The 26,639-nt window shown below is 45.3% G+C and overlaps 1 protein-coding gene across 1 annotated transcript; it reads left to right on the top strand.

Annotated features, from left to right (window-relative positions):
- The first annotated feature begins 4,721 nt into the window (after positions 1-4,721).
- Positions 4,722-18,076, top strand: PLET1 (placenta expressed transcript 1). Its single transcript, NM_213744.1, is given in 4 exon segments — positions 4,722-4,931; positions 10,451-10,652; positions 14,867-14,928; positions 17,345-18,076. Coding segments are annotated over 4 exon segments (633 nt in total). The 5' UTR covers positions 4,722-4,747; the 3' UTR covers positions 17,530-18,076.
- Positions 18,077-26,639: the final 8,563 nt, after the last annotated feature.

Raw genomic sequence — 26,639 nt, 5'->3', positions numbered from 1 at the left:
ATGTTTTCTTGGCTGCTTTTGCTCTAGGCATTATATCTGCTAAACTGTTGCTTAACCCAAGGCCCAGAAGATTTATGCCTACGTTTTTTCCTAAGCGTTTTACAGCACTTCTGCCATTTATCCTCCTTGAATTCGTTTTTTTTTTTTTTTGCTTTTTTTTAAAGTTTTATTGAGGTATAGTTGATTTACAATGTTGTGATAATTTTTGCCATACAACAGAGTGATTCAGTTATATATATGTGTGTGTATATATATACACACACACACACATTCTTTTTTTTCTCTCTCTCTCTTTGTCAGCCACACCTGCAGCATATGGAATATCCCAGGCCAGGGAGCAAATCTGAGCCGAAGCTTCAGCTAATGCCAAAGCTGCAGCAATGCCAGATCCTTAACCCACTGGCCTGGGCCAGGGATCAAACCTGCACTGCCTCAGAGAGAGAACTGGATCCTTAAACCACTGCACCACAGTGAGAACTCTCCCCTCTTTTTTTAAAGGAGTTAATTTTTTTCTATAGTGTGACATAGGGGTTTCATTTCACTCCTTTGCATGTGAATATCCAGTTTTCCTGGCACCATTTGTTGAAAAGACTATTTTTTTCCCATCAAATAGTTTTGACACCCTTGTCAAAAATCAGTTGATCACAGTGTTCCCATCATGGCTCAGTGGTTAATGAACCCAACTAGTATCCATGAGGACTCAGGTTCGATCCCTGGCCTTGCTCACTGGGGTTAAGGATCTGCGTTGCCATAAGCTGTGGTGTAGGTAGCAGATGTGGCTCAGATCCCAAGTTGCTGTGGCTGTGGAGTAGGCTGGCAGCTATAGCTCTGATTTGAGCCTTAGCCTGGGAACCTCCATATGCCACAAGTGTGGCCCTAAAAAGATAAAAGACAAAAAAAAAAAAAAAAAAATCAGTTGACCATGTGGTGATCATCTTGTAAAGAATAAAAATATTAAAAAAGACTAAAAATATTAAATTACTTAGAACTAGTATAACATTATAAGTTGATTATACATCAATTTTTAACAGTTTTTGAAAAAAAGAATATATGACAGGTAGAAGAGGTTATAAGGGTCAAGCCAAAATGGAGTTTGAGACTGTTTCCAAGCACACAAATACATGATTTCATAAGAATTCCTAATTACATAAAAGGAGTCACTGGACAGATGCATCAGCAAAATTTTTGTTGTTGTTTTTGCTTTTTAGGGCCACACCCACAGCATATGGAACTTCCCAGGCTAGGGGTTGAATCGGAGATGCAGCTGTCAGTTTACGCCACAGTCACAGCAACGCTGGATCCTTAACCCACTGAGCAAGGCCAGGGACAGAACCTGCATCCTCATGGATACTAGCCTGGTTGGTTACCGCTGAGTCACAATGGGAACTCCCGCAAATTATTTTAATTTTAATATCCAAAATGACTTTCATTCTTTTTTGAAGCAAACTGCATCAAAAATAGAAGATATATTCAATGAATTTCATTTATTCAGAATTATTGGGGAAAGGTGTTTAATTTCGTATGAATCTCCTTACGACAGAGGTTTAGTCTTTATGTAATAAAATTTATTTTAAAATGACCCACCCCGAAAAATAGTGGATCATAAACATATGGGTTAATTTCTGGCCTTGCAACTATTTCATTGATCTATATGTCAATCCTTATGCCAGTACCACACTGTCTTTTTTTAAATTAAGGTATATTTGACTTACAGCATTACCTTCCTTTCAGGTATACGACATAGCGATTCACAATTTTTATAGATTATACTCTGTTTAAAGTATTACAAAATACTGACTACCTAACCTGTGTGGTACAATATATCCTTGTAGCTTATTTATTTTATACATAGTAGTTTTTAACTCTTAAACTCCTACCTCTATCTTTCCCCTTCCTTCTCCCTCTTCCCACTGATAACTACTAGTTTGTTCTCTATGATCTGTTTCTATTTTGTTATATTCATTCATTTACGGTTTTTTTAGGTTCCACATATAAGTGAAAAAATAGTGTTTTCCTTTCTCTGTATGTTTTTTGGTTGTCAAAATGGAAAAATTTCTTTCCCTTTTAATAGCTGAGTGATATTGCATTTATATATATATATATGCATCTGTTGAAATGATTATATGATTCTTATGCTTTGATTTTTTTTTTTTTTTGTCTTTCTATGGATGCACCCACAGCATTTGTTAACCACTGAGCCATGACAGGAACTCCATTCTTTGATTTTTTAATGTGGTGTATCACATTGATTAATGTGCAGATATTGAACCATTCTTTCATCCCTGGGATAAACCCTACTTGATCACGGTGTATGATCCTTTTAATGTATTACTGGATTTTGGTTTCCTAATATTTTGTCGAGGACTTTGTGTCTATGTTTATCCATGATATTGAGCTATAATTTTCTTTTTCTATGATATCTTTATCAGGTTTTAGGGGTAATGGCAGCCTTGTCGAATGAGTTCAGAAGCATTCCTTCCTCTGTAATTTTTTTTGTAATAATTTAAGAAGAATAAATGTTAAGTCTCCTCTAAATGTTTGGTAGAGTTCATTTGTGAAGCCATCTGGTCCTGAACTTTTGCTTATTGACAGTTTTTTTGGTTTTGGGGTTTTGGTTTGTTTGTTTTTGTTGTTGTTATTTGTTTGTTTTTGTCCTTTTAGGGGCACACGCGTGGCATATGGAAGTTCCCAGACTAGGGGTCAAATCAGAGCTGTAGCTCCTGCTTATGCCACAGCCGCAGCAATGAGGGGTGAGCCTGTCTGTGACCTACAACGTAGTTCATGGCTATGCTGGATCCTTAACCCACTGAGCAAGTCCAGGGATGGAACCCAAGTCCTCATGGATACTAGTAGGTTCATTACCACTGAGCCGCAACAGGAACTCCTGTGTCTTATTTTTTGTTGTTGTTGAAAATAGAACATTTTAAAAATATAATGTGACCTATCCGCACACCAGATTCCCCTCCATCCCAGGGTATGTTGTAATTTCCATTGCTTATTGCTGTTTGTTGTTACTGCTTCTGTTTGTTCAGTGGCTTTTCTGAATTTATTCATTCTGTGAAGTCGACATTCCTTATCATGTGCGGCCACTGAAATCTCAGCTCAGTTAACTTCGTGGTCAGCTAATGAATAGACAGTGATTTCCTAAATGTCTTGAACCAATAAGTATCCCAACCTTTCCCAAATTCCTCTACGTGTGTACTTTGGGTCATGCCTTCACTGGTCAAATAAGCAGTTTACAACTCTGCCTTAGCCTACGTTTCTCCCTGGTATAAACCCTCAAGATCAGGTCGAGATGAGATATCAGAGTTTTCTCAGGTTTTTCTGGGCATGTGCACGGCCCTGTACATGCAGATGATCTTTTACTTTTCCACGAATTTGTCAGAGCTTTCCAAAGGCCCCAACCAACATCTCCTTCCCCAGTTTTTTCTTTCACTTTGTTTTGCTCAGCCCCTTGTTAGTCCCAGTTATAACCACTGCCTCGGGCAGCTGCAATGTTAAAAACTTCTTACTGATTATTTTCAGCAAATACCCTAGCAATAAGGCTGTTTGCACAGAGAAAGTTCTGAAAGCCCAAAGAATTCAACTTTATAGGCAATTTGCAGACAGGTCACATACTGACAATTCTCTGAAAATGAAGCTTTTTTGGAGTGCTCCAAACCCATTCTGTCCTCTCCCTATTGACTGCTAGTTTGCTGGTCCTCAGGGCTTTACCATAGTTGCACGGCTATTGTTTTCTGAGGGTACTTGAAGAAGTGGAGTGAGAGGGATGGGAATAGGGCAGGTTAAAATGCCACAATGCTCACTGTGCTTAATGAGATTCAGCCATTTTTCTTAGGCAAATGCTTCTTGAATTGTTGCAAGTCTTTAGTTAATTACTTTCCAGAGTTCTGAAAAAGTTGATTTTGACTGTTTTTGCTCATTGCCTTTCTGGAGGACTGGACTTTTCAGAGGTCATTGCTCCACTACTCTGTGTTTCTCGTGAAGAAACATTTATGAATATCTCTTAGATTCAATTCTGCACTTTTTGTTTTCTGTCTACTCACACAGGTGAATACTTCCTTCCTCTTTTCTCCTTCAGTAAGTAAATTAAAATCAGAGAAGAGAGATGAAGAAACATATTTTCTGATTTTTTTTTTTTTCACTCATTTCCTTGGGCTTCAGTGTCAGGCAGGGGCAAGGTGGCCTGAAGCTCTTTCTTTCCAAAGAAACAAATATAAATCCAGAAACACAGTCTTTCTAGTTCTGTGATAGCCACAAAGTGAACTGGGATAGGAAACATGTTCGCTTAAGAAGAGTTGGAAAGAATATGTAATATTCCATGGGAAGAAAGCAAGAAAAAGCAAAAGGCTTCTCTGCCTGAGTTTCCTGCAGGGAGAAGAGCGGAGTTTCTAAACGGGCCAGGTATGCGGCGATTACTCAACTCTGAATTTCACATCTCTGGTATTAACCCTTCTCATAGCTTTCTTCAAATATCAGATGCTGAGCTGAATGAGATGCAAAATAAAACCGTGACCAGTACATTCCCTTTCTTGAGCAAAACTGGAATTGGCAAAGGGTCACGGGGACAGATACAAAGAGATTCATTCCTGGTGATATCCTGGGCCAAATTCCAGAAGCCAGTTCATTTTAGGGAGGAGTTGGGGGAGATTTGCATGTATGACCTCACCCAGAAGATCCAGCCCCGGAGCATATAAACAGAGGAGTTGCAGGTCTCCCCCAGTCCCAGCAAGTTTGCAAACAGACCATGGCAGTCCTTGGTTCCCCGCTGCTGCCTCTGAGGCTGTTTCTGTGCTTCGGACTGCTGTTTTTTTCTGCCAGCTGTACTGATCACCCTGACCAGTGCATGATCTTCAACAAGGTCACTTCCATCCATAACTCAAGAATCCAGGTCAACCCAAAGGTCTATGAAAGCAACACAGTCTACACAGGTAAGCGGAAGCCACTCTGTTATCCTTTGCTCTCCGAGGGGAGATAACCAGGACCTCAGAATGTACCTCTCCATCCCTGCTCTCAGTTACACAAATGCAACATGCGTTTTTGAACCAGATGAGGCGTGCAGGCAGAACGGGAGAGAATGAGAGCATGTGGGAGAATGGGTTGGGTGGGACTCTTTCTGCATGGTCCTTGTGTGGACCTGAGCCGCAGGAGTTACTATGGCCCAACCTTCAGGTTAACTGAGTTCCAGCAAAAGCATAACTGTGGCAAGTTGTCTCACTGAAATAAATGGGGCTTTTTTTTTTTTTTACTTAAAACGGTCTTATTGGGAGGAGGGGCATTTTTATTATGTTAAGGGATTGTAATTGCACCACAGTTCGTAGTCTGTTTTCCTATCCACTTGACAAAGCAACGCCACCAGGGACGAGGGGGCCCTGTGGGCATTCAGTCTATGGGAGAAAACACTAGTGAGCTACACAGTAGTACTTATCCCGCCTGGTAAGTGAGGAGCCGAAGCTGAGAGAAGTTGAATGACTTGGTCGGGGTGTCTTGGCTGGTAAGCGGCAGAACTGGCTCTTAAATCTTAGTCTCTTCATTCCTAATCCAGTGCTTTCCTTTGAGGGGCCTAGAACTATTTTATAAACATCCCCGGGGGGATCAGTCAAACCTACAAGTCAAGGCAAGTGTTCTCTGATTACTTTCATAATAATGACAAATTTAATAGGGTTGTTTACATGTACTGATGCCTTTGGCCCTCACAACGACCTATCAGGTAGATCCTGTTGTCCTTCTCAGTTTGTAGATGAGAAACCATAGGGAGAGAGGCTAGTGGCTCCTCCAGATCACAGAGCTGCTCAAATGATGGCCCTGGGATATGAACCCAAGCCTTTTAGCTTCAGAGACTCCGCTCTTTTTGTTTTGTTTTGTTTTTTCTTTCTTCTTTTTTTCTATTTTTTTCTTTTCAGGGCTGCACTTGTGGCATATGGAGCTTCCCAGGCTAGGGGTCAAATCAGAGCTGCAGCTACTGGCCTGCACCACAGCCACAGCAACACAGGATCCAAGCTGCATCTACAACAGCGGACAGCAACGCCGGATCCCCAACCCACCGAGTGAGGCCAGGGATCAAACCTGGATGGATACTAGTCCTCATGGATACTAGTCAGATTTGTTTCTGCTGAGCCACAACAGGAACTCCCCAGAGACCCTGCTTTTCACCACTACCCTAGATGCCACTCAATGACAGTATTGAGAACTAAGACATCTTACTGTGTGCTGAGTCCTGTTGGAAGGATAAATGCTATACTCTTCCCCATTTGACAGATGAGTACTGAGGCACAGGGAAGTTAAGGTGTTCACCCAAGGTCCCTAGTAGGTAGCATGGCTAATCCCTGAATCTAAATCACAGCCAAGCTTTGTTCGGCCAGGATGTGCAGCTTTAGAAGCTGCCTCTTCAACTATCAGGTCAGCCTGCCTCAGTTACAACTCCAACCAAATTCTGCACAGAACAGCAGGGTGCTATCACACCCGCACTCACAGTCCATAGATCCCAGGCTTCAGCGGAGAAGGACCACGGCCTGCCTTCTCACACTCATGCTGCCTGGTCCTTTTTTTTTTTTTTTTTTCCATGGAAACTGTCACCAAGAGCCCCAGCTGTGGTGGGGCTCCCTGTGTCCCACTCCCTCGGGCAGTGGCTCTTATCCTAACCAAGGCAGAGAGGGCAATCTTGTAATTGAAGATGAGAACCAGGGGGGCACATATGTGACCTTGTGTACAGGGAAGGACCTGGATGGGCAGAGGGACTCCTGCAAAAAAGACCTCAGGCTTCTGATTTAAGATCACACATCACAAAGGAAGGGATTTTGTTATTGAAATGTTAGAAATAGAAACCTGTGGGAGTTCCCATCATGGTTCAGCGGAAGCGAATCTGACTAGTATCCACAAGGACCCAGGTTCAATCCCTGGCCTCGCTCAGGGGCTTAAGAATCCAGCTTTGCTGCGAGCTGTGCTGTAGGTTGCAGACGCAGCTCGGATCTAGTGTGGCTGTGGCTGTGGTGTAGGCTGGCAGCTACAGCTGCAATTTCACCCCTAGCCTGGGAACCTCCTTATGCCATGGGTGTGGCCCTAAAAAAAACACACACACACAAAAGAAATAGAAACCTATCTTGTGTGCAGATGTAGGGGATAGGGAGGTGGGGTGCGGGGGTGGCAGAGGAGCCTTCTGAAAGTAGGAAGACAGGAGAAAGAAGACTCAAAAACCAATCCATAAGACCGCTTAAAAGGGAACGTGCTGAATGAGAGGGAGCTCACAGCCTTTACAGAAGCGATGGTAAAGCAGAGAGAAAGGGGAAAGAGGAGAGGAATGGAGGCTCCTTGAATGCCTACTATGTGCCAGGCACTTCCCCAAACCCCATCTGATTTCATCTCGGAACAGCAATGTGTTAAGCTCTGTGATAACCTGACTCACTGGGGTAATGGTTTACACTGAGAGTCAAAATCCTATGCTGTGGGAAGCGTGAAGTACCGGATTCCACACCTAAACTACGCAACAGGCTCCGTGATTTCCTGGTCGAGGATCATTGCAAGACCTCCCTGGGACCCGGAACTTTGGGGGAGAGTTGGGTAAATGCCCGTACAGGCCAACTGCTTCTCCAGACTTTAACACTGAAAAAATGTGTTTCCTTTTCTTTTCTTTTTTTTAAATGGGTACACTCTTAGCATGTGGAAGTTCCCAAGCCAGGGACTGAATCCAAGCTCCAACTGTGACAAGGCTGGATCCTTTAACCTACTGTGCCGGGCCGGGCACACCTCCCCAGTGACCCGAACCGCTGCAATCAGAAAATTAACCCACTGCGCCACAGCGGGAACTCCTCAAATTTTTTTTTAAATTTCGGGGTTTGTGTTAACATTGCTAAGACATGTATCAGTGGCTTGGTAGTTTCTAAGACACAGCTGCTGCTCAGGAGATGTCTTAGAACAGGTTCTCTGGGTCTGCCTTGATATCAGGCAAAGAAGCTCATGAGGCAGTAGCATATGTATGACGACTGCGCTGGGTAAGCATCTGCCTCCATCTTTTATTCAATGGGCGAGAGGAATGTAACACGCTTGACTCTTTTCCTTCAGCTTTAAGGAACTGCAAATATTGGATGCACAACTTTTTTAAAAGTCGATCAATGAGTAATTATGGAGTATCCTCCAGGTGCCTAGCACTGGGCTGGCCAGATCATTACGTTTTTCCTGTAGAGTTGAGGACTTAATTACATTCATGTAGATGAAACTACAGGGTACCGTACAAGTCAGAATGGAACTAAGTCCTCAATTCTACAGTGAAAAACACAAATGATTGAGGAGTGCGAGGAAAAGAGGGCTAAATTGGCCCAGAGGTGGAATATCAGCAGGATCTTGGAGAGAAAGTGGGAACGAGATGTGTGATGAGAAGGAAGGAAGATTCCAGAGAGACACCAGATCCCAGCAAAGGCCAGAAGCAGGGGAGCCAGGAGCGTCTGCAGGAGCAGAGGAAGCCTGGCTGTGCCAGGGTGGGGGTGCAGACAGAGGAGTGAGCAGGGTTATGGGGGTCATAAGAGCCAGGTGCTGGGTGCTGGGCACTGTCATTGACAGAGCAGAAGTGGGAAGATAAAACCAGAAACATCTAGAGGCTCTGGAGAGAAGAGCACGATGACGGTTTTGGACAGGTGTGTGTCCATCACACTTCAGCAAATTGTAGTTGGGGGAGTCTGATCGGGCTGCAGCCTGAAGGGAGGGGACCTTGGAGGCCTCAAATCTGGGTAATACAGATAACGAGAAGGGAGGAGAGGAGGATCTAAGCCAGAGGAAGGGGGGAAAGCAGAAGAAAGGACAGAGGCAAGAGCACACCCACAGGGGAGCTGATGGGCTTGATGACTGTCTGGATGACACTGACACTCATCACCATCCACCCCGCCATCACGCCCAAATCTAAGACAGATGTCAGTTCTTGCCAAGCAAGTTAGGGCCCGGGGATCTGGCTCAGCCACCTTGATTGGCAAAAACAAACAGAACAGAGGGATGTTGTGTCTAAGCATAACAATCGCAGTGTCTCCAACACCCACCACTATGAAAGCCTTCACATTCTTTCCTTTTCTCTCCGTGGAGCTTTTCTGGATAAGGTGTCATGATCTCCACACTTTGAGGGGTAACACCATTGTCCCCAGACCTAAAACCAACCCTAGTGCACAGTGGGCATTCAATAAATATCTGTGGGGAGTTCCCACTGTGGTTCAGTGGGTTAAGAACTGACTAGTATCCATGAGGATGTGGATTTGATCCTTGGCCTTGCTCAGGGGTTAAGGATCCAGTGTTGCTATGAGCTGGGGCATAGGTCTTGGATGCAGCTTGGATCTGGCGTTGCTGTGGCTGTGGCATGGACCGGCAGCTGCGGCTCCAATTTCAATCCCCAGCCTGGGAACTTCCATATGCCACAGGGGCAGCCCTAAAAATAAAATAAAATAAAATAAAATAAAATAAAATCAATAACTAGCATAACATTTTTAAAAAAATCTGTGGCGTGAATGATGCACAGGAAAGAAACCAAGGTCAGAGGTGAAGTGATTCGGCCTTAAATGTTAGAGCTAGGATCAAGGCTTCTCTGATCCTATTGGGCTACATGATCAGTTTTCTGCACTGTGTGGAAGAGAAGCCATTGAAGGAATTTGGGGTGACTGAGAGGGTCCTTGAGAATAATACCCGAGCATTGAGAAATTTGTTGACAGGGACTCTTCTAAGCGAGGAAATGGACAAACTGAAATATTCTCTTGAAATTCCCTCCCCGTTATATATCATTAATGCCAAAAATACCAAGTGGAATTGACAAGTGTCCCTGGGGTCCCTGTGAGCACGTGCTGGGCTGGGGCACCGAGAACCTCATTGGAGTCGGGGGGGTTCGGGAACTCTCAGTGGTGACTTGACAGGTACTTGGACTGGGACCCCTGAGTCTCAGAGCCCATCCTCCCCACCCCCGCCCTCAATGTCAGAGACCAAGAACTTGAGCATCTGGGACCAGGAAGCGAGCTTTGCTTTGACTTGGCAGTAATGGCCCCTTATTTCCTGAAGCACTTCCCAGGAGGCCCCCCCTGGAGCCCTGCACCTGCATCGACCTCTTCTCTCTGCCCACCATGCCCCCACCCCCAGAGGAGGGCAGATAGGATCAGGGCTCAAGAGGTTCAAAGTCAGCCAGGATCCCACCTGGTATGTGGCAAAACCAGGGCCAGAATACCTTTTCCTGGAGAAAACTTGGAAAACACAAAAAAGAACGAGGAAGAAAATTAAAATCATCTGTCATTCCACTACGGAGAAATCACCATACTTAGTCCCTTGATGTATTTCCTTCCAGGCTTCTGTCAATTTGTTGGACAAAAATGGGAGTATACTCTACATACATACTACTTGTTTAACCTTTTTTCACAATTTTGATTTCATGTCCCTCCTCTCCTGTCTTGCCACCCAGATGGCTGATGGTTTCCTTGTCATTTCTTCCTAGTGTCAGTTCCTGTGAATAACACAATTAGCTCTGTGGTCATGAAAGCAGTCGACATGCACCACTCAGTCATTGGCTTCTGGCAAAAAGCAGACATGAATTGCACCAGCAGCGCCTTGTACCACGTGAAGAGCCCACATGAACATGTCTTAGAGGCAAAATGGCTCTCTCCTGCCTCCACCAACATAAACACCGTCGAGCTACAGTAAGAACTTGTCTATGTGTGGTGTGTTTTGGGCTTTTACAATTTCATATTGGGTTTGCGCCTTACTGCTCTTTGTCCTACCTTTTATCTCTAGGAGTTTAGATACACACACACACGCACACACACACCTATGCGCACTCCAGCTAGGCTCGACATAAACAGACTAAATTGGTGTTAAAGAAAACTAGATTGTGGCTCAGCAGGTTACAAGCCTGACTCGTATCCATGAGGATGCAGTGTAGGTCAAAGACTCAGCTCAGATCCCGAGTTGCTGTGGCTGTGGCGTAGGCCAGCAGCTGCAGCTCCAATTCTACTCCTAGTCTGGGAAATTCCATATGCCACAGGTGTGGCCCTAAAAAAGCAAAAAACAGGAGTTCCCGTCATGGCTCAGTGGTTAACGAATCCAACTACGAACCATGAGGTTGCGGGTTCGATCCCTGGCCTCACTCAGTGGGTTAAGGATCCAGCGTTGCCGTGAGCTGTGGTGCAGGTGGCAGTCTTGGCTCGGATCTGGTGTTGCTGTGGCTCTGGCGTAAGCTGGCAGCTACAGGTCCGATTGGACCCCTAGCCTGGGAACCTCCATATGCCACAGGTGTGGCCCTAAAATGACAAAAGACCAAAAAAAAAAAAAAAAAAAAAAAAAGCAAAAAACAAAAAAGAAGAAAAGAAATCCAGAGCTGGACAATAAGTCGTCAAAGCAAAATGAATGAATGAATGAATAAAATAAAAACAGATTTTATTCAGGACAATTGCAATAAGAGAAAAGAGACAGTATAGAATAAGTCTCAATTCTGAATACAACATGGACAAGTGGGAATTTATAGCCAAGGAACAGTGTTGGGGAATCAGAGAATGGAAAATCATTAAGAGGAAACATCAAGGCCTATAAGAGCCAGTCGGGCTTAATGAACTAACCTATAGGATTCTTGCTGAAGGCAGGCTAGAGTGATCAGCTATCAGCTAGGGGATAGAAGGGGAAGAGGAATTCAAGCAGATAATAAGGGTGATCAGATATTGAGGGTGGGAAGTGCTTGCTAAACTGATTTATGAGGATTCTAAAATTGGATTTAAAAAGGAAGTGCACAGATGGGTCTCAGAGAAGTTTCCAGAGCCCAACTAAACTTTGCTTGAGCAAAGAATCCTTGTTGCCAGCATCCTGTTGGCTTCGCATTCTCTATATTCCCTCCTACCCCGACCCAATTCATTCCTATTAATATGGGGCCGACAGCACTCCAGAGCTGGGCGGGGTTGGGGGCAGCAGCAGCAAACAGTCAAAAAAAAAAAAAAGACACTCTCGTCCTGAAACTATCTAGGCACCTTGGTGTTCCCCTCTCTGCCTCCCTTTCCTCCAGGCAATCCTCTAGGAACCCTTTGCTAAACCAGGGGTGCAGAGAAGCTGCCTGAAGCCACAAGCCTGGGGGAGGGGTCGGCTCGGCTCCCACTGTCACCAAACCAAACTAGGGTCCGCTTGCCTGCCGCAGAGCAAAGCCTATTTACTGACACCAGTTGTGGCAAAGGCACGTACAGGGTTTATTGCAGGTGCCAAGCAAGGAGAATGGGCAGCTCAAGTGCAAAAGACCCGAACTCCTCAACTGCTTACAGGGAAGATTTTCTGGGGTTTTTTGTTTTGTTTTGTTTTGTTTTTGCCTTTTAGGGCCCCTCTCGGCATATGGAGGTTCCTGGGCTGGGGTCACATTGGAGCTACAGCTGCCAGCCTATGCTATAGCCACGACAACGCTGGACCTGAGCCGAGTCTGTGACCTACACCATAGCTCACAGCAACACTGGATCCTTAGCTCAATGAGTGAGGCGAGGGATCAAACCCGCAACCTCATGGTTACTAGTCAGATTCGATTCCACTGCGCCACAATGGGAATTCCACAGGGAAGGTCTTTTAAAGGCCACCTTTGGGATGAGAGTTGCAGGGGGCATGGCTTTCTTCTGATTGCTTGGTGGTGGTGTGGTAACAGAGTGGTGTTTCAGGAATCTTAGGCATCAACCTGATTCCATCCAGTCTGGGGTCTGGTGCCCGTGGTCAGCATGGAGTCACCATCCTCCAGCTGGGCAGGGGTCTTAGTTCCTGCAGAACAACTCAAGTCTGTGTCAGATTGTTATATGGATCTCTTGAGGAGAACTAGGACTCTGTTTTATCAATAACTTGACTGCAATTTATCAGTTTCTTGACTTATTTTCCTTTGTTTCTGCGTCCCCCCCACTTCCCTAAGTAGTAACTGCTAAGTCTACTCTTTGGAACTCCGAGAAGGTCTAGGAGACTAAAGCCTCTCTCTGTAAATAAGAAATTGGGGGACACAGATGGGCTTTTGTGCTGGGGGGCCCTTCTGAAACTTGGTTTCAGTCCCCCCTCTTCTTTGATACTCCTCAACCCTGAAGGGGAATGGGGGGCAGGACAAGGAAGAGACTACAGTTTTGGATAGAGAGGTTAATCTTAAACCCAGGAGGGGAACTCGATTTTCGGAGGAGTCAGTTTCACCACTACAAGAAGAATCATTTTAGAAAAACATAGATTCATTTTAGAAATGGCTTGCAAGCAGAAAGTGTGACGATTGTGTAATAAAACTGTCTTCCTAGTGTCACACACAATGGACACACTTAGATTCTGAGATGAAGCCACCTGAGGACTCACACTACACTTTAATTTACTCCCAGCTAAGGATCTGTTTTGAAGTGCACTTTAAGTACCAAATGTTGAAAGATCCTCACACCTGCAGGCTGTGATTTTGTGCTAAGAGGGCAGGTCTGACCAATGGGCCGTGTCCACTATGAACAGCCACTGGGCCCGGGTGGACAGTGGTGATGGTGAGGCTGTCAGGCCACTTCACCCTCTCCTGCCATGCCCTGGGCCTGGTCAGACCTAACTGGCTCTGAAGGACATACTCCTATGCTCCTTGTAAGAGTAGAATCCAGGCAGTTTCCTTGTGGCTCAGTAGGTGAAGGACCTGATGTTGTCTCTGGATGGAGGTTCCATCACTGGCCTGGGTAAGTGGGTTAAGGATCCCACATTGCTGTAAGCTGCATGGGTAGCAGATGTAGCTCAGATTCAGCATTGCCGTGGCATAGGCTGCAGCCGTAGCTCGAATTCAATCCCTAACCTGGGAACTTCCCTACACTGCAGGTGCAGCTGTTAAAAAAAAAGGTAGAACCCGAAGGGAGCTGCTACAGTCCAGCCTCACAATGACAGCAGCCTCTTAGCAGCCAGGCAGGATTAATGCGGGCAATGATTTTCCCATTTTCTCACTCCCTATGGCCTCCACCCTCCATACGACAACAGATAAAAACCAAACCGTGAGACTCTGCCATGGACACAGCACCTTCCCACTGACGGTGGGGATTGAGACGCGCTGGCCTCTCGGCCTGTTCACAATGCACACACCAGCCTCCATCAGCAGGGCTGACGAGGGGAGGGGAGAGCAGCATCCACGGTGGAGGAAGCCCGCTAGGCCGGCCAGGGCACAAAGGCCAAGGTGAAAGGCTCCTGCCGCAGAACTCTACAGTGAGGTCTGTGGGGGGGTGGTGGTGGGGGAGGGCCTGTGCAGAAATAATTACCGAGGTTACATATCTGGCCTTCACAAAGCCCTGAACTCCCAGGTCAAGTTCCGCTAAATGTTTTCTCACTCTCATAACTGCCCCTGCTTCTCCACCACCACAACTGCAATCACTCAACTCCTCCGACCATCCTTCCTTTCAACTTTCTCCATCTGAAGGGACTTTCAGTTGCCGCCAGGGTAAGAACCGTGCCTGCCAGGTCAGCACCAAGTACAGTGACTGGCGCTCTCATTAATAACACACGCAGGCACTGGACCTGATAACCACAGACCCGCTGACATTAGCGGGATGAGGGGGAGCAATGACGTCACGGAGGCTACTGTTAAGTCCGTAGGCAGGTGCACCCAGGATGGGTTTTACAAGCAGAGACTGGCCTGAACAAGGACCAGTGGTGGACACCAGCCTGTGGGGAGCTCCACATGGCGAGTTGGTGGGGGAGGGCGACAGAGGTGCTCTTGCCCAGAGTGAGCTTGTGGTCCAGACAGTGCAGTCCAGCATAGGTGAGACCAGTACTGACCGATCTGCTGGTTGTGCCGCAGAGACGGTAAGCACAAAAGGAACCAGGAGGTTGGGGTCGCCTGGGGAGGCGGCGATGGGAGCTGAACTTGTGAATCCCTCACCATCCTCTCTCCTCGGTGTGCCCTCCACAGAGTCTTCGTTGTTGATTTCCACAAGGAGGCTACAGCTTCTGTTCTGAAACTGGAAAAAAGTGGTAAGTTCCTCTGCCAGCCTATTTATATAATCTAGCCAGGAAATCCATCAGCCTTGAAAATTATCTTGTGGGTGCCCTAGAAAAAAAGAGTCTTCTAATCGGCTGTTACCCAGATACCCCTTGAGTCTCCCAGCACCTTGAGATCCACTGGATATGTGCTCCACCCCTTAACCTGTGTCCCTGGAAAGCAAAAGCCAATACTGACGGGCCTCCGATTCTCAAGGTCACGCGCGGCTCCAGGCTCCAGCTTTCTTGGAGCTGTTTCTGTTCAACATCACACAGACGTGGGTAGGAAAGTCAGCTCCTTCCTCAGTTTCCATAAGAATTCCCACTGGCTGGAGTTCCTGTTGTGATGAAACAGGATAAGAGGCGTCTCTGGAGCACTGGGTCGCAGGTTCAGTCCCCTGCGCAGTATGTGAAGGATCTGGCGTTGCTACAGGTGCCGCATAGTTCACATTTGTGGCTGGGATCTGATCCCTGGCCTGGGAACTCCAGAGGCCATGGGCCGACCAGAAAAAAAAAAAAAAGAAAGAAAGAAAGAATTCCCATTGGCACAAAGGCTTCATCGGTAGAGCAGACTCTACTGAAGGGTTTAAGGGAGATTTGCACAAAGAAGGGTTGAGCACATAGAAAACAAATAATCTCATTAGTTCTCAGAGCAGCCTTTGGGCTCCAGTACAACCACCAGGAATGTCCACCGGCCTTTCCCAGGCTGTGGTCCTCGACTTCAAACCATCCTAAAGCCCTCGCCTTTGTCTCCCTTCTCTGCCACTTCTGTCTCTCTTAGTCCTGAGGAGCTAAATTCAAGAAACTCAGGTTCAGAAAAGATAGGTAACTTGCCACACAGACACTAGGACTCAAATTCCACATCTTAGACTTTTTCCCACTTTTCCTAGACTTACATTAAAACTATAAAGGCAACTCTTTTTTAATGAAGTTTTTAAATACAAGCTTCCACCTAGAACAAGAAACATTAGATCTGTCTGGCTAACATGAGCCGCCAAACGCTGAAATACCTCTAGGGCGCCACCTGCTTTCTGGTCAGTCGCACATTGCAAATGCTGCCAAAGGCATGTCTATTTTCAATAACAAATGCTAAAGTGAGTTTGCCTAATGAAACTATGCTATGAAAGCTTTAACTGTTTCCTTGGTAGTGTCCCCTCTGTGAAAACAGTGGGACACTTGAGAAATGAACATTCAAATAAATGCCAGGAAAGGGGGGAAAAAGGTTTGTTTCTAGTCAGGATTCCTTAGTTCCATGCTAATAAAATCCAGATTTAAAAAACGGAAAAGGGGAGTTCCCGTCGTGACTCAGTGGTTAACGAATCTGACTAGGAACCATGAGGTTTTGGGTTCCATCCCTGGCCTTGCTCAGTGGGTTAAGGATCCAGCATTGCTGTGAGTTGTGATGTAGGTCACAGACGCGGCTTGGATCCCACATTGCTGTGGCTGTGGTGTAGGCCGGCAGCAAAAGCTCCGATTAGACCCCTAGCCTGGGAACTTCCATAAGCCACAGGTGCGGCCCTAAAAAAAGCAAAAAAATCAAAATAAAAACCGGAAAGGATAATGGTTGTGTTCAGATTTTCGGTTCAGCTGTGTGCTCTAGAAACATCTGTGCTGAGGAAATGCTAAATGAGACGGGACAATGCCACAGAGCTGGAAGGCACATGGCAGGGGGCAGAATGCACAGGCCCGAAAAAAACACCGCCCATTTCCCGTCCTCTTCCTCTTCGGTTCGCTCTGCGGTTCACTCAGACCCTTGGAGGCGTCATTGCCAAGCTCTAGTTTTCCAGGATCAGACAATCCCTCGGGCTACAGGCCTGGCTTTCTCTGCGTCTTCAAGGCAACCGCCCAGGGAACCGACATGAAGCCAGGTCCCTGCATGTGAAATTGATCAGCGCCTTAGACACCACAGAAGGGGAGTCACACGTGTGGACGGGACCTCTGCCCACTTCCTTTAAAGCAGATTAGCTGTCCTCAGGTCTGGATGGTGTCCAGCTCTCATGACCTTCACATTCAACCTTTGAAATTAGCAAAGAAAAAAAAAATTACATTGTCCCACTCTGGATCATATATGCACTGATGGACTAAATTTAGCATTAAGGACACGAGGGCATTTGAGGCGGATTACCTAACTAACAACAAACTCAGTGAGTAGTTACATAAATCTAGTATAAATTCCTTCTCTGTGAGACTGTACAGACCTTAAGGGTAAAGTGCTTCTTCACTTTCCATCTTTGGCAGTCTCTACCCCCTAGTTTCCCCTCCTCTACACACCCTTAGCCCCTGAGAGGTGTTCACCGAATTTTGCTCATGAACTCCGGCTCCAGCGATCCATCAGATTAGCCCCATTCTCACCTTCCTGTCCCCTCACCACTCAAAAGAGGTGCTGATGTCACTGTTTTTCCTCCCCCAGGGACAAGCCCAGCCTTGATCACCAAGCTCATCACCACGAAGTCAAATACAGTCACAACCACCAAACCAACTGTCATCACAACCCACACCACACACAAAAACTCAGCGAACAGAGTCTTCCGCAGCCCCGTGAGAGATGCCATTCAGATCCTGCTCGCCTTTCTCACCAGCAAACTCCTCTTCTAGAAGGAAGCTGGGGGAGCAATCGCTCCTGCCTCCACTGAATCCTTCCATGCTCAGTCCCGAGCCAGGGCTCTGACCTGTGTGAATGAAGGTCTTCCGTTCTCAGAGGCACAGCAATCCTGCTGCTGCTTCTGATCCAGACTTGGTGGAGGGTAGTCCTCTCACTGCTATTTAACTGGATCTCTTAGGACACAGATTAGGCTTTTTTGTAACTACTCAGACCTCATCTGGGTGTAACCTGGAATTCTGGCTTCCTGTTTAACATCTTGACAACCAACACCACAGCCAATCTAAACTTTTGTTTAGATGCAACACGAGTAGTTATTTGAAGGGCAGGAAAATAAGAATGTACCATGTCTGAGTCCCCAGGGGTAGGGAACGATGATGGTGTAAAGGCATTATTTTCTATGTCATACCAAATAAACTACACTTTGAACAAGAATAATGAATGTGTTAAATTCAGATGTCCTTAACAAGTGATTAACTTAAAATACCGAAAATGTCATCTAATTTGATTCGTTTATGTGGGCATTAAAAAAAAAATCAATGGAATGGTGAGAGTGTGTGTATTTTCAAGGCCAGCTATAAGGGTAAAATTTTCTCTATTCTAATTTGCCTCAAGGGCAAACCGGTCATTTTTCCCCTAGTGGTAATTTGCACTAAAAGAGATGGGCAAAACATTATAATAGTCATCATACAATACGAAACCAAAAATAAAACTAAAATGATACCCACGGGAGTTACCTTGTGGCAGAGCAGGTTAAGGATCCAGCATAGTCACTGCAGTGGCTCGGGTTGCTGCTGTAGCGCGGGTTCAGGCCCTGGCCTGGGAATTTCCACCTGCCATGGGCACAGTCAAGAAAAAGATGCCCCTGACAAGGACTAAAATTCCTCATTTGTAACTGTTGTTAAGACATGGCTGGAGTTCCCATCGTGGCGCAGTGGTTAACGAATCCGACTAGGAACGATGAGGTTGCGGGTTCGGTCCCTGCCCTTGCTCAGTGGGTTAACGATCCAGCGTTGCCGTGAGCTGTGGTGTAGGTTGTAGACACGGCGCGGATCCCGCGTTGCTGTGGCTCTGGCATAGGCCAGTGGGCAACAGCTCCGATTCAACCCCTAGCCTGGGAACCTCCATATGCCTCGGGAGTGGCCCAAGAAATAGCAAAAAAAAAAAGACATGGCTAATGTCTGATTTTCACTATCTTTCTGTCTCCGGCCCCACCCTCACCTCCACCCCTCAGGCTCTAGGTAGAGTCTCCTAGCTTTTCTGCATCAGCTCCGGGCTTCTCTCTTCTGGTAGAGACTCTAAATAATGTAAAGGGGTTAAATACATTCTTCACGATAGAGAGCTGAGTCAAGGGGAGAGGGGCTGGGAAGGAAAAAGGAAAGGCAAAGTTTGGGTTGAGGACTGTGGGGGCCAAGAGAGAAAGAAGCGTTCCTGGAGTTCCCGTTGTGGCTCAGGGGTAACAAACCTGACTAGCATCCATGAGGATGTAGGTTCGATCCCTGACCTCACTCTGAGGGTTAAGGATCCAGCACTGCTGTGAGCTGTGGTGTAAGTCACAGATGCGGCTCTGCTTCAACCCCTAGCTTAGGAACTTCCCTGTGCCATGGGTGTGGCCCTAAAAAGCAAAAAAAGAAAAAAAAAAAGAAAAGAAAAAAAAATGTTTCCTGCCTCTATGGACTGAAAAGAGAGGCCAGCGGATTCCCCAGGTGCTGCTCTCCACGGCAGTAGGGTTCTGGTAATGTCCTGCAAGTGATACAAGTGAAAATCAGATTTATTTTACTTACGACTGCTGGACAGTATTTCTTTGAATGTGGCACAGCATCGAGACAAGGACATATGACCACCCTCACTCTGCTTTTATGTAAGTTTTATCCATGTATATAGATAGAATGAAGTGAAATATATATACCTGATATAACTGGGAAATCATTTAATATATGCAAAAATATCTGCACATCTATCTATGCATACGTATATGACCTATATGTAAAAATAGCTCTAGACTCGGATGCTTGAATCCAACAAACTCAAAGACTTTGGCTAAAATAATAAAATGTGTAGACACAGCACATCTCAAGGACTTGGAAACTTTTTAAGTTATTTTAACGGTTGAGTTATTTCTTTTATCTTGTATTTTTTTTAAGCCAAACAAACCTAGATGCAAAGCCCAGCTCTTCCATGTACTAAGTAACTTTGAACAAGACTCTTAATCTCCTTCAACCCCAGATTCCTCGCAGCAAACTGGTGCTGACTCCTGCCTTAAAGGGCCTGGTGATTGAGACACTGGCCATGACACACAGTGGCTAGTATGATGCTAATTCACAATAAGCCAAAAAATGCCCCAAACCTGAAGTCAGGTAACTACACAGACATCAACACAAGCTCAATGAAGGCAGAATGCATAAAAAAGCTGAAGCGCTTGTTTTAAAAGCACCGGACTAGGTCCTGGGAAACAATAAATAAGACAGGGCTCTGGCCCTCAGAATACATCATCCCCCCCAATGTGGAGAGGTTGCATTTCTCCCTTTTTTTTCTTTTTTTTTTTTTTTTTTTTTTTTTTGCTTTTTAGGGCCTCACCAGCAGCATGTGGAGGTTCCCAGACCAGGGGTCTGATTGGAGCTACAGCTGATTGCCAGCCTACACCGCAGCCACAGCCACGTCTCCTTTTCTGAACAGTTTTCTCCTTCAAGAAAGGAGCCGTGATGTTCTCCCTAGTACCTTGGGAATTACTGAAAATTATTATGGCAACAAATCAGTCCCTTGTTTGCTGAAAAACACATATTGCCTCCGTGTCGCCACAGATCTGTAAGCTCTGCACCACCAGCAACCTTGGTCCTAGGCTGAGCCAGATGGAAATGATAAAATGCCTTCCTTGAAAGAACGCTGAGGCCTCTCTGCCTGGGGTTAAACCTATCCTCCCATGAGCTGGGAGAAAAATCACCCTCCAATTTACACTGTTCGTCCTGCCATAAAGGAAGGACCTTAGCGAGGCCAAGGGAGAGATGCTCACAAACAGCCGTGTGGTCGTGAGGACGGCAATTGACTCAAAGACCCTGGATTCCGAATTCTAGCTTTTCTGTGCTTAAATTAGTAGCTGAGGACTAAAACAAATTTTACCAAAGATAAAGCTGGCCAGATAAACATGTTTGGAGGAAGACTTAGGTAATTTTATTTCATCTCGTGGTCGCTGGTCTCTAAGCTGAAGCACTTTTTGGAGTTCCTGTTGTGGCGCAGTGGTTAACGAACCCGACTAGGAACCATGAGGTTGTGGGTTCGGTCCCTGCCCTTGCTCAGTGGGCTAACGATCCAGTGTTGCGGTGAGCTGTGGTGTAGGTCACAGAGGCTGCTTGGATCCAGCATTGCTGTGGCTCTGGCATAGGCTTGAGGCTACAGCTCTGATTGGACCCCAAGCCTGGGAATCTCCATATGCCACAGGAGCAGCCCTAGAAAAGGCAAAAAAAGGCCAAAAAAAAAAAAAAAAGTTAAGCTGAAGCACTTTTTTAAAAAGCGCCAGGGGAGTTCCCCTCTCGGCTCAGCAGAAACAAAACTGACTAGTATCCATGAGGACAAAGGTTTGATCCCTGGCCTCACTCAGTGGGTTAAGGATCCAGCGTTGCCATGAGCTGTGGTGTAGGTCACAGACACAGCTCAGATCCCACGTTGCTGTGGCTGTGGTGTAGGTCGGCAGCTACAGCTCCAATTAGACCCCTCTCCTGGGAACCTCTATGTGCCGTGGCTTCGGCCCCAGAAAAGACCAAAAAAAAAAAAAAAGAATAAGTACCTGTAATGTCATTTCTTGAGCCAACAACCAGGACAGGAAAGGGAAAGAACAGTGCTCTAAGTCTCTTTTTTAATGATTAATACTTCTGTGTAGATGATGAGAGAATAGTGGTAGGAATGGGCGGGGGTATCTTAAAGGAAGCAAACTAACAGTTGAAAGCCTAACTGCTGCTTTGTAAATCCTCCAGGGCAAGAATCACTTTCCCTACTTTTCCTTTGTGGTGATAGCAGTCTCTCTGCAGCTATGCAGAGACAGTGTTTGTCTGGGACATTTTCCAGAAGTGTCTTGCAACAGAATCTTGTCATAAAGTTAAATTGTGTGAAACTAACAATGATTTTCTTATGTGCAAGGGAGGCTAGAAATATCCCAGACATAACAAAAGGAAAATGAGCACAGTCTGTTTCCTCTCTTTAAGGTAATTCCATTTCCAGGAGGAATGCAGAAGTTTGGAGTTTAAAAATCAAAATGGACAGTTATCACGTATCTACTTTCCTCTTGCAAAATGAAACATGCTTTACTCCCCCGGCGTCAAAAAGGGCTGCCTGCTATAGACGCCCTCCCTGTCTACCTCTCCAGCCTATCTGCTATTCTCCATATTACGCTTGATACACTGGACAGTTTCACCCCGTCCTTGGGTGTAGGGTGGATCTGGTGACTTGCCTTCAATGAACAAAATACAGAAAAGTGATTAGGTTAGAAGACTGGTGTCCATCTCACTCGCACTCCCCCACATCCCCCCTCCCTCCTCTGCCTCTTGATGGCACTCTACCTGGCTGTCACTCTCTTGCCCTCTTCCTTGCTGGCCCTGCTGAAGCCAGACACGCCAAGCCGTGAGCTGCCCGAGGAAGAGGCCGACATGGCCAGAAAGGGAGGGAAGGATGGAGGCCTCAGTCCAACATCTCAGGAGGAACTGACTCCTGCCAAGAAGCACATGAGTGAGCAGGGAGGCCCATCTTTCCCAGTCAAGCCTTGAGATGACTGCAGCCTTGAGAGTGACTCTGAGCTGGAGGGTCTACCTAAGCCTGTATGGAGAGCCCATGCGATCAGATCTCCGGCGTGTTGAAAATGTGAGATAATCAATGTGTGCTTTTTCTTTTTTTCTTTTTGCCTTTTCTAGGGCCGCTTCCCGCAGCATATGGAGGTTCCCAAGCTAGGGGTCTAATCAGAACTGTAGCCGCCAGTCTATGCCACAGCCAGAACAACACGGGATCGAGCCAGGTCTGCAACCTACACCACAGCTCATGGCAACGCCAGATCCTTAACCCACTGAGCAAGGCCAGGGATCAAACCTGCAACCTCATGGTTCCTAGTCGTTAACCACTGCGCCATGATGCGAACTCCAATGTGTGCTGTTTTAAGGCTCTATGTTTGGAGGACTATGTTATGCAGTAGGTAACCAGGACGCTCACCCTGCAGGGTGGTTACAAGGAAAAAGTGACCTTGTAATTAAAAAGTAATTAGCAAAATGTCTGACCCCACGGTAAGCACCACACAATGTTGGCTCCATTCTCCTTCCCGTCACTCTACTGCCACTGCCTCCACCATGCTCATGACACCCGTCACCTCATGTCTAGATTCCTGCGATGGCTCTGCAACTGATTTCCTTGCTTCTCTTTGTCCAGCTGGTTATCTTCCTTAAAAAAAATAAACTCCAAAAGCTCCTTGTGCCTTGATAAATTTTCACACACCGAGGTATGGGGAAGTCATTCTGGCTTACACATGAGTCAATTCAAATTTTATGCTAACTAAAATCACCTGCTTGGGGCCTACCAAACATACATTGTACACATGCTTTAACTATTAAAGAAAAAGGCACGATGACCGGAAGTAAAGAACTTCTATATCAAAGATAAAGATGAAGTGCCTCTGTTCTGAGACACCAGTGTGGGTGTTCCTTTGAAGACAGACCCCCCTTCCCAGGTGCTAAGGCCTCAGTGACTTGCTGCATGTGCTGATCTGTTTTTGTTGTTTTTTTTTAAACTTGAAGCCATGTATCCCTGACTTGTTTGATAGTCTTTCTTCTGACAAGATATAAACCTGTGCTGAAAACCGTGCTCCTCCAGAGCAGGTCTGAGTTATCTGACAGGCCGTCTTCCAGACTATAGTCTTCAGTTTGGCTCAACTGAAACTTTTCTATTTCTCTTACGGCTTGTGTATTGACTATTTTTGTCAATACCCTTAAGGAATAAAAAACAAACTGATATCCACAGCTCTTAAGGCTGTGCCCATCCTATATCTTCAAGCTAACTTCCCATGACTCTCGCACCATATCACCATGCTAGATTCATCTAGTCACTGCAGTCCACATGTAGTTTGCATATTCCTACCCCGATAACCTCACATGAAATTTTACCCTTTCAGTATTTTTTCCCCTTTTACTCTGAATGCCAAACCACCACCCTCCCTGTCGCATCACTTTAAGTACCACTCAGGACTAATCTCCGATAAGCTTTTCCAAACCTCACACCCCATAATAATCCTTTTCCTTCTCTAAATTAATATTTACTCATTTGGTATTTAAAATCATCAAGGGGTTCCTGTCATGGCTCAGCAGGTTAAGAACCCAACTAATATCTATAAGGATGCAGGTTCAATCCTAGGCCCTGCTCAGTGGACCAAAGATCCAGTGTTGCTGTGAGCTGTGGTGTAGGTCGCAGACACAACTTGGATCTGGCATTGCTGTGACTGTGGTACAGGCTAGCAGATGAGGCTGATTCGACCCCTAGCCTGGGAAGTTCCATATGCTATGGGTGCAGCCCTTAAAAGGAAAAAATAAAATAAAAGCATCAAAATCTAAAAACTGACAGAAGCAACTTCTCAAGTCCAAGCATTCATTTTATGGGTAAAGAAACTAAGGCTCTGAGTTGAAAGCGACACAGCTGAGCAATAATGGCAATCAATTATAATTCAAATCTCAAAAAATGTTATTCAATTCTAAAAATATTTACCAAATGTATTTCAGCAATTTCTACCAATATGCCATTCATTTACTTAATAAAAAGTTCCTGAGTACTTTAGGATAATTAGAGTAATTCTGCTCACAAGGTAACAGGGTAGTAAAAAAACAAAAAGATAAAGCAGTAATTATACTATAGCTTGAAAAGATCCCTGATAGCAGGTTCTAAGGAGATGCAGAAGAAATCATTTATATCCTATCTTTGGTCCTTCATTCATCTACTCACTCATTCTTTCACTCAACAAATAGGTAGAGAGACGGAACAGATAGACATAATTCTCACTTTCCTAAGGACAGCAAGTAGGAAAAAAAAAAATGTTCTCTTAACACAACTCATGAACAACACACACCTGGAGTATCCCTCTTGGTATGAAAAATTGTTTTTTTAAATATGATATCAGATCTACAAAATCTGGCATTAAAAAAATCCTGACATGTATATACATTGTTTTTTTAAGAATCTGTGCTTGGGGAGTTCCCGTCATGGCGCAGTGGTTAACGAATCCGACTAGGAACGATGAGGTTGTGGGTTCGGTCCCTGCCCTTGCTCAGTGGGTTAACGATCCGGCGTTGCCGTGAGCTGTAGTGTAGGTTGCAGACGCGGCTCGGATCCCGAGTTGCTGTGGCTCTGGCGTAGGCCGGTGGGCAACAGCTCCGATTCGACCCCTAGCCTGGGAACCTCCATATGCCGCGGGAATAGCTAAAAAGACAAAAAAAAAAAAAAAAAAAAAAGATTCTGTGCTTGGGAGTCAGACTGTCAAACATTCAGTGTGATATTTGCTCAGTGAGCTTAGGCAAGCTTAAACTCAATGTTCTTTTTTCCTTTTTGCTTTCTAGGGCTGCACCCCCGGCATATGGAGGTTCCCAGGCTAGGGGTCAAATTGGAGATCTATGCCACAGCCACAGCCATGCTAGATCCAAGCCAGGTCTGTGACCTATACCACAGCTTACTGCAATGCCAGATCCTTAACCCACTGAGCAAGGCCAGGGATTGAACCTGCAACCTCATGGTTCCTAGTCAGATTTGTTTTCACTGAGCCACAACGGGAACTCTCAATTTTAATTCTCTCATCTATAAAATGGGAATAATACTCACCTTGCATGGTATTTGTGGAAATTAAAACATAAAGTACCTTAACAAATTATAGCTGTCCTGCCTTTCAAATCATCTTATATACATGAATAAGTAACATAAAAATTGTATTAACTAAAACACATTCAAATTTAATCAAGTGGGCACTGTATTACTGTCAAAAATCCACCTAGGAGTTCCCGTCGTGGCGCAGTGGTTAACGAATCCGACTAGGAACCATGAGGTTGCGGGTTCGGTTCCTGCCCTTGCTCAGTGGGTTAACGATCCGGTGTTGCCGTGAGCTGTGGTGTAGGTTGCAGACGCAGCTCGGATCCTGTGTTGCTGTGGCTCTGGCGTAGGCCGGTGGCTACAGCTCCGATTCAACCCCTAGCCTGGGAACCTCCATATGCCGCGGGAGCGGCCCAAGAAATAGCAACAACAACAACAACAACAACAAAAAGACAAAAGAAAAAAAAAAAAAATCCACCTAAAATTCCTGCAATTATTAACTCTCCAAAATACAAGTGTACTCCTGGGGAAAAAATTTTAATATAGTTATCACTGCACATAGCCTTTTACTATTTTCAGACAGCAACATTCTAAGAATCCTTTGTGTACTAGCTGCTATGTGAAGAGAAAAATAAACCCCTATATTTTAAGGGTTTAGAATACAAATGAGAAAACAAGTGAAAACAGTTCTTTGTGTGAAGAAAGCAAATACATTCTTGTAGATTTAGGCATGAGGAAAAGATACCAGAGAAAAAAGGCCAAAAATACAGTTCAACTTAAGCAGGTAGTTTAATGATCAGAACAAAATAGGATTAATTAGGAAAAACTGTATACAAGAAATGATGTACAGAGTAATATATCCCTTTTCATGATGATTATTTTAAGAGTTTAATACATAAGATTATTTTTCAGTCTTCTGAGTTTAAATTGTTCAGGTAGCCATAAGGTCTTTTTTTTTTTTTTTTTTTTTTTTTTTTTTTTTTTTTTTGCTTTTTAGGGCAAACCTGAGGCTATGGAAGTTCCCAGGCTAGGGGTCAAATCAGAGCTGCAGTTGCCGGCCTACACCACAGCCACAGCAATGTGGGATCCAAGATGCATCTGAGACCTACGCCACAGCTCATGGCAACACAGGATCCTTAACCCAAACTGAGCGAGGCCAGGGATCAAACCCAAATCCTCATGGATACTAGTCAGATTCCGATTTGTTTCCACTGTGCCACAATGGGAACTCCAGGTCTTGAAACGTAGACAAATATAAAAGTATTTTACTGATATTCCACGATATGTT

Source organism: Sus scrofa, chromosome 9 (genome assembly GCF_054392235.1).
Source record: "Sus scrofa isolate SSC_HxYL_T2T_F1_AM1 chromosome 9, Sscrofa_HxYL_maternal_Yorkshire_Landrace_v2.0, whole genome shotgun sequence".
Classification (NCBI taxonomy): Eukaryota; Metazoa; Chordata; class Mammalia; order Artiodactyla; family Suidae; genus Sus; species Sus scrofa.
Note: the sequence above shows the minus strand (reverse complement) of the source record. Positions and strands in the feature narration are given on the sequence as shown.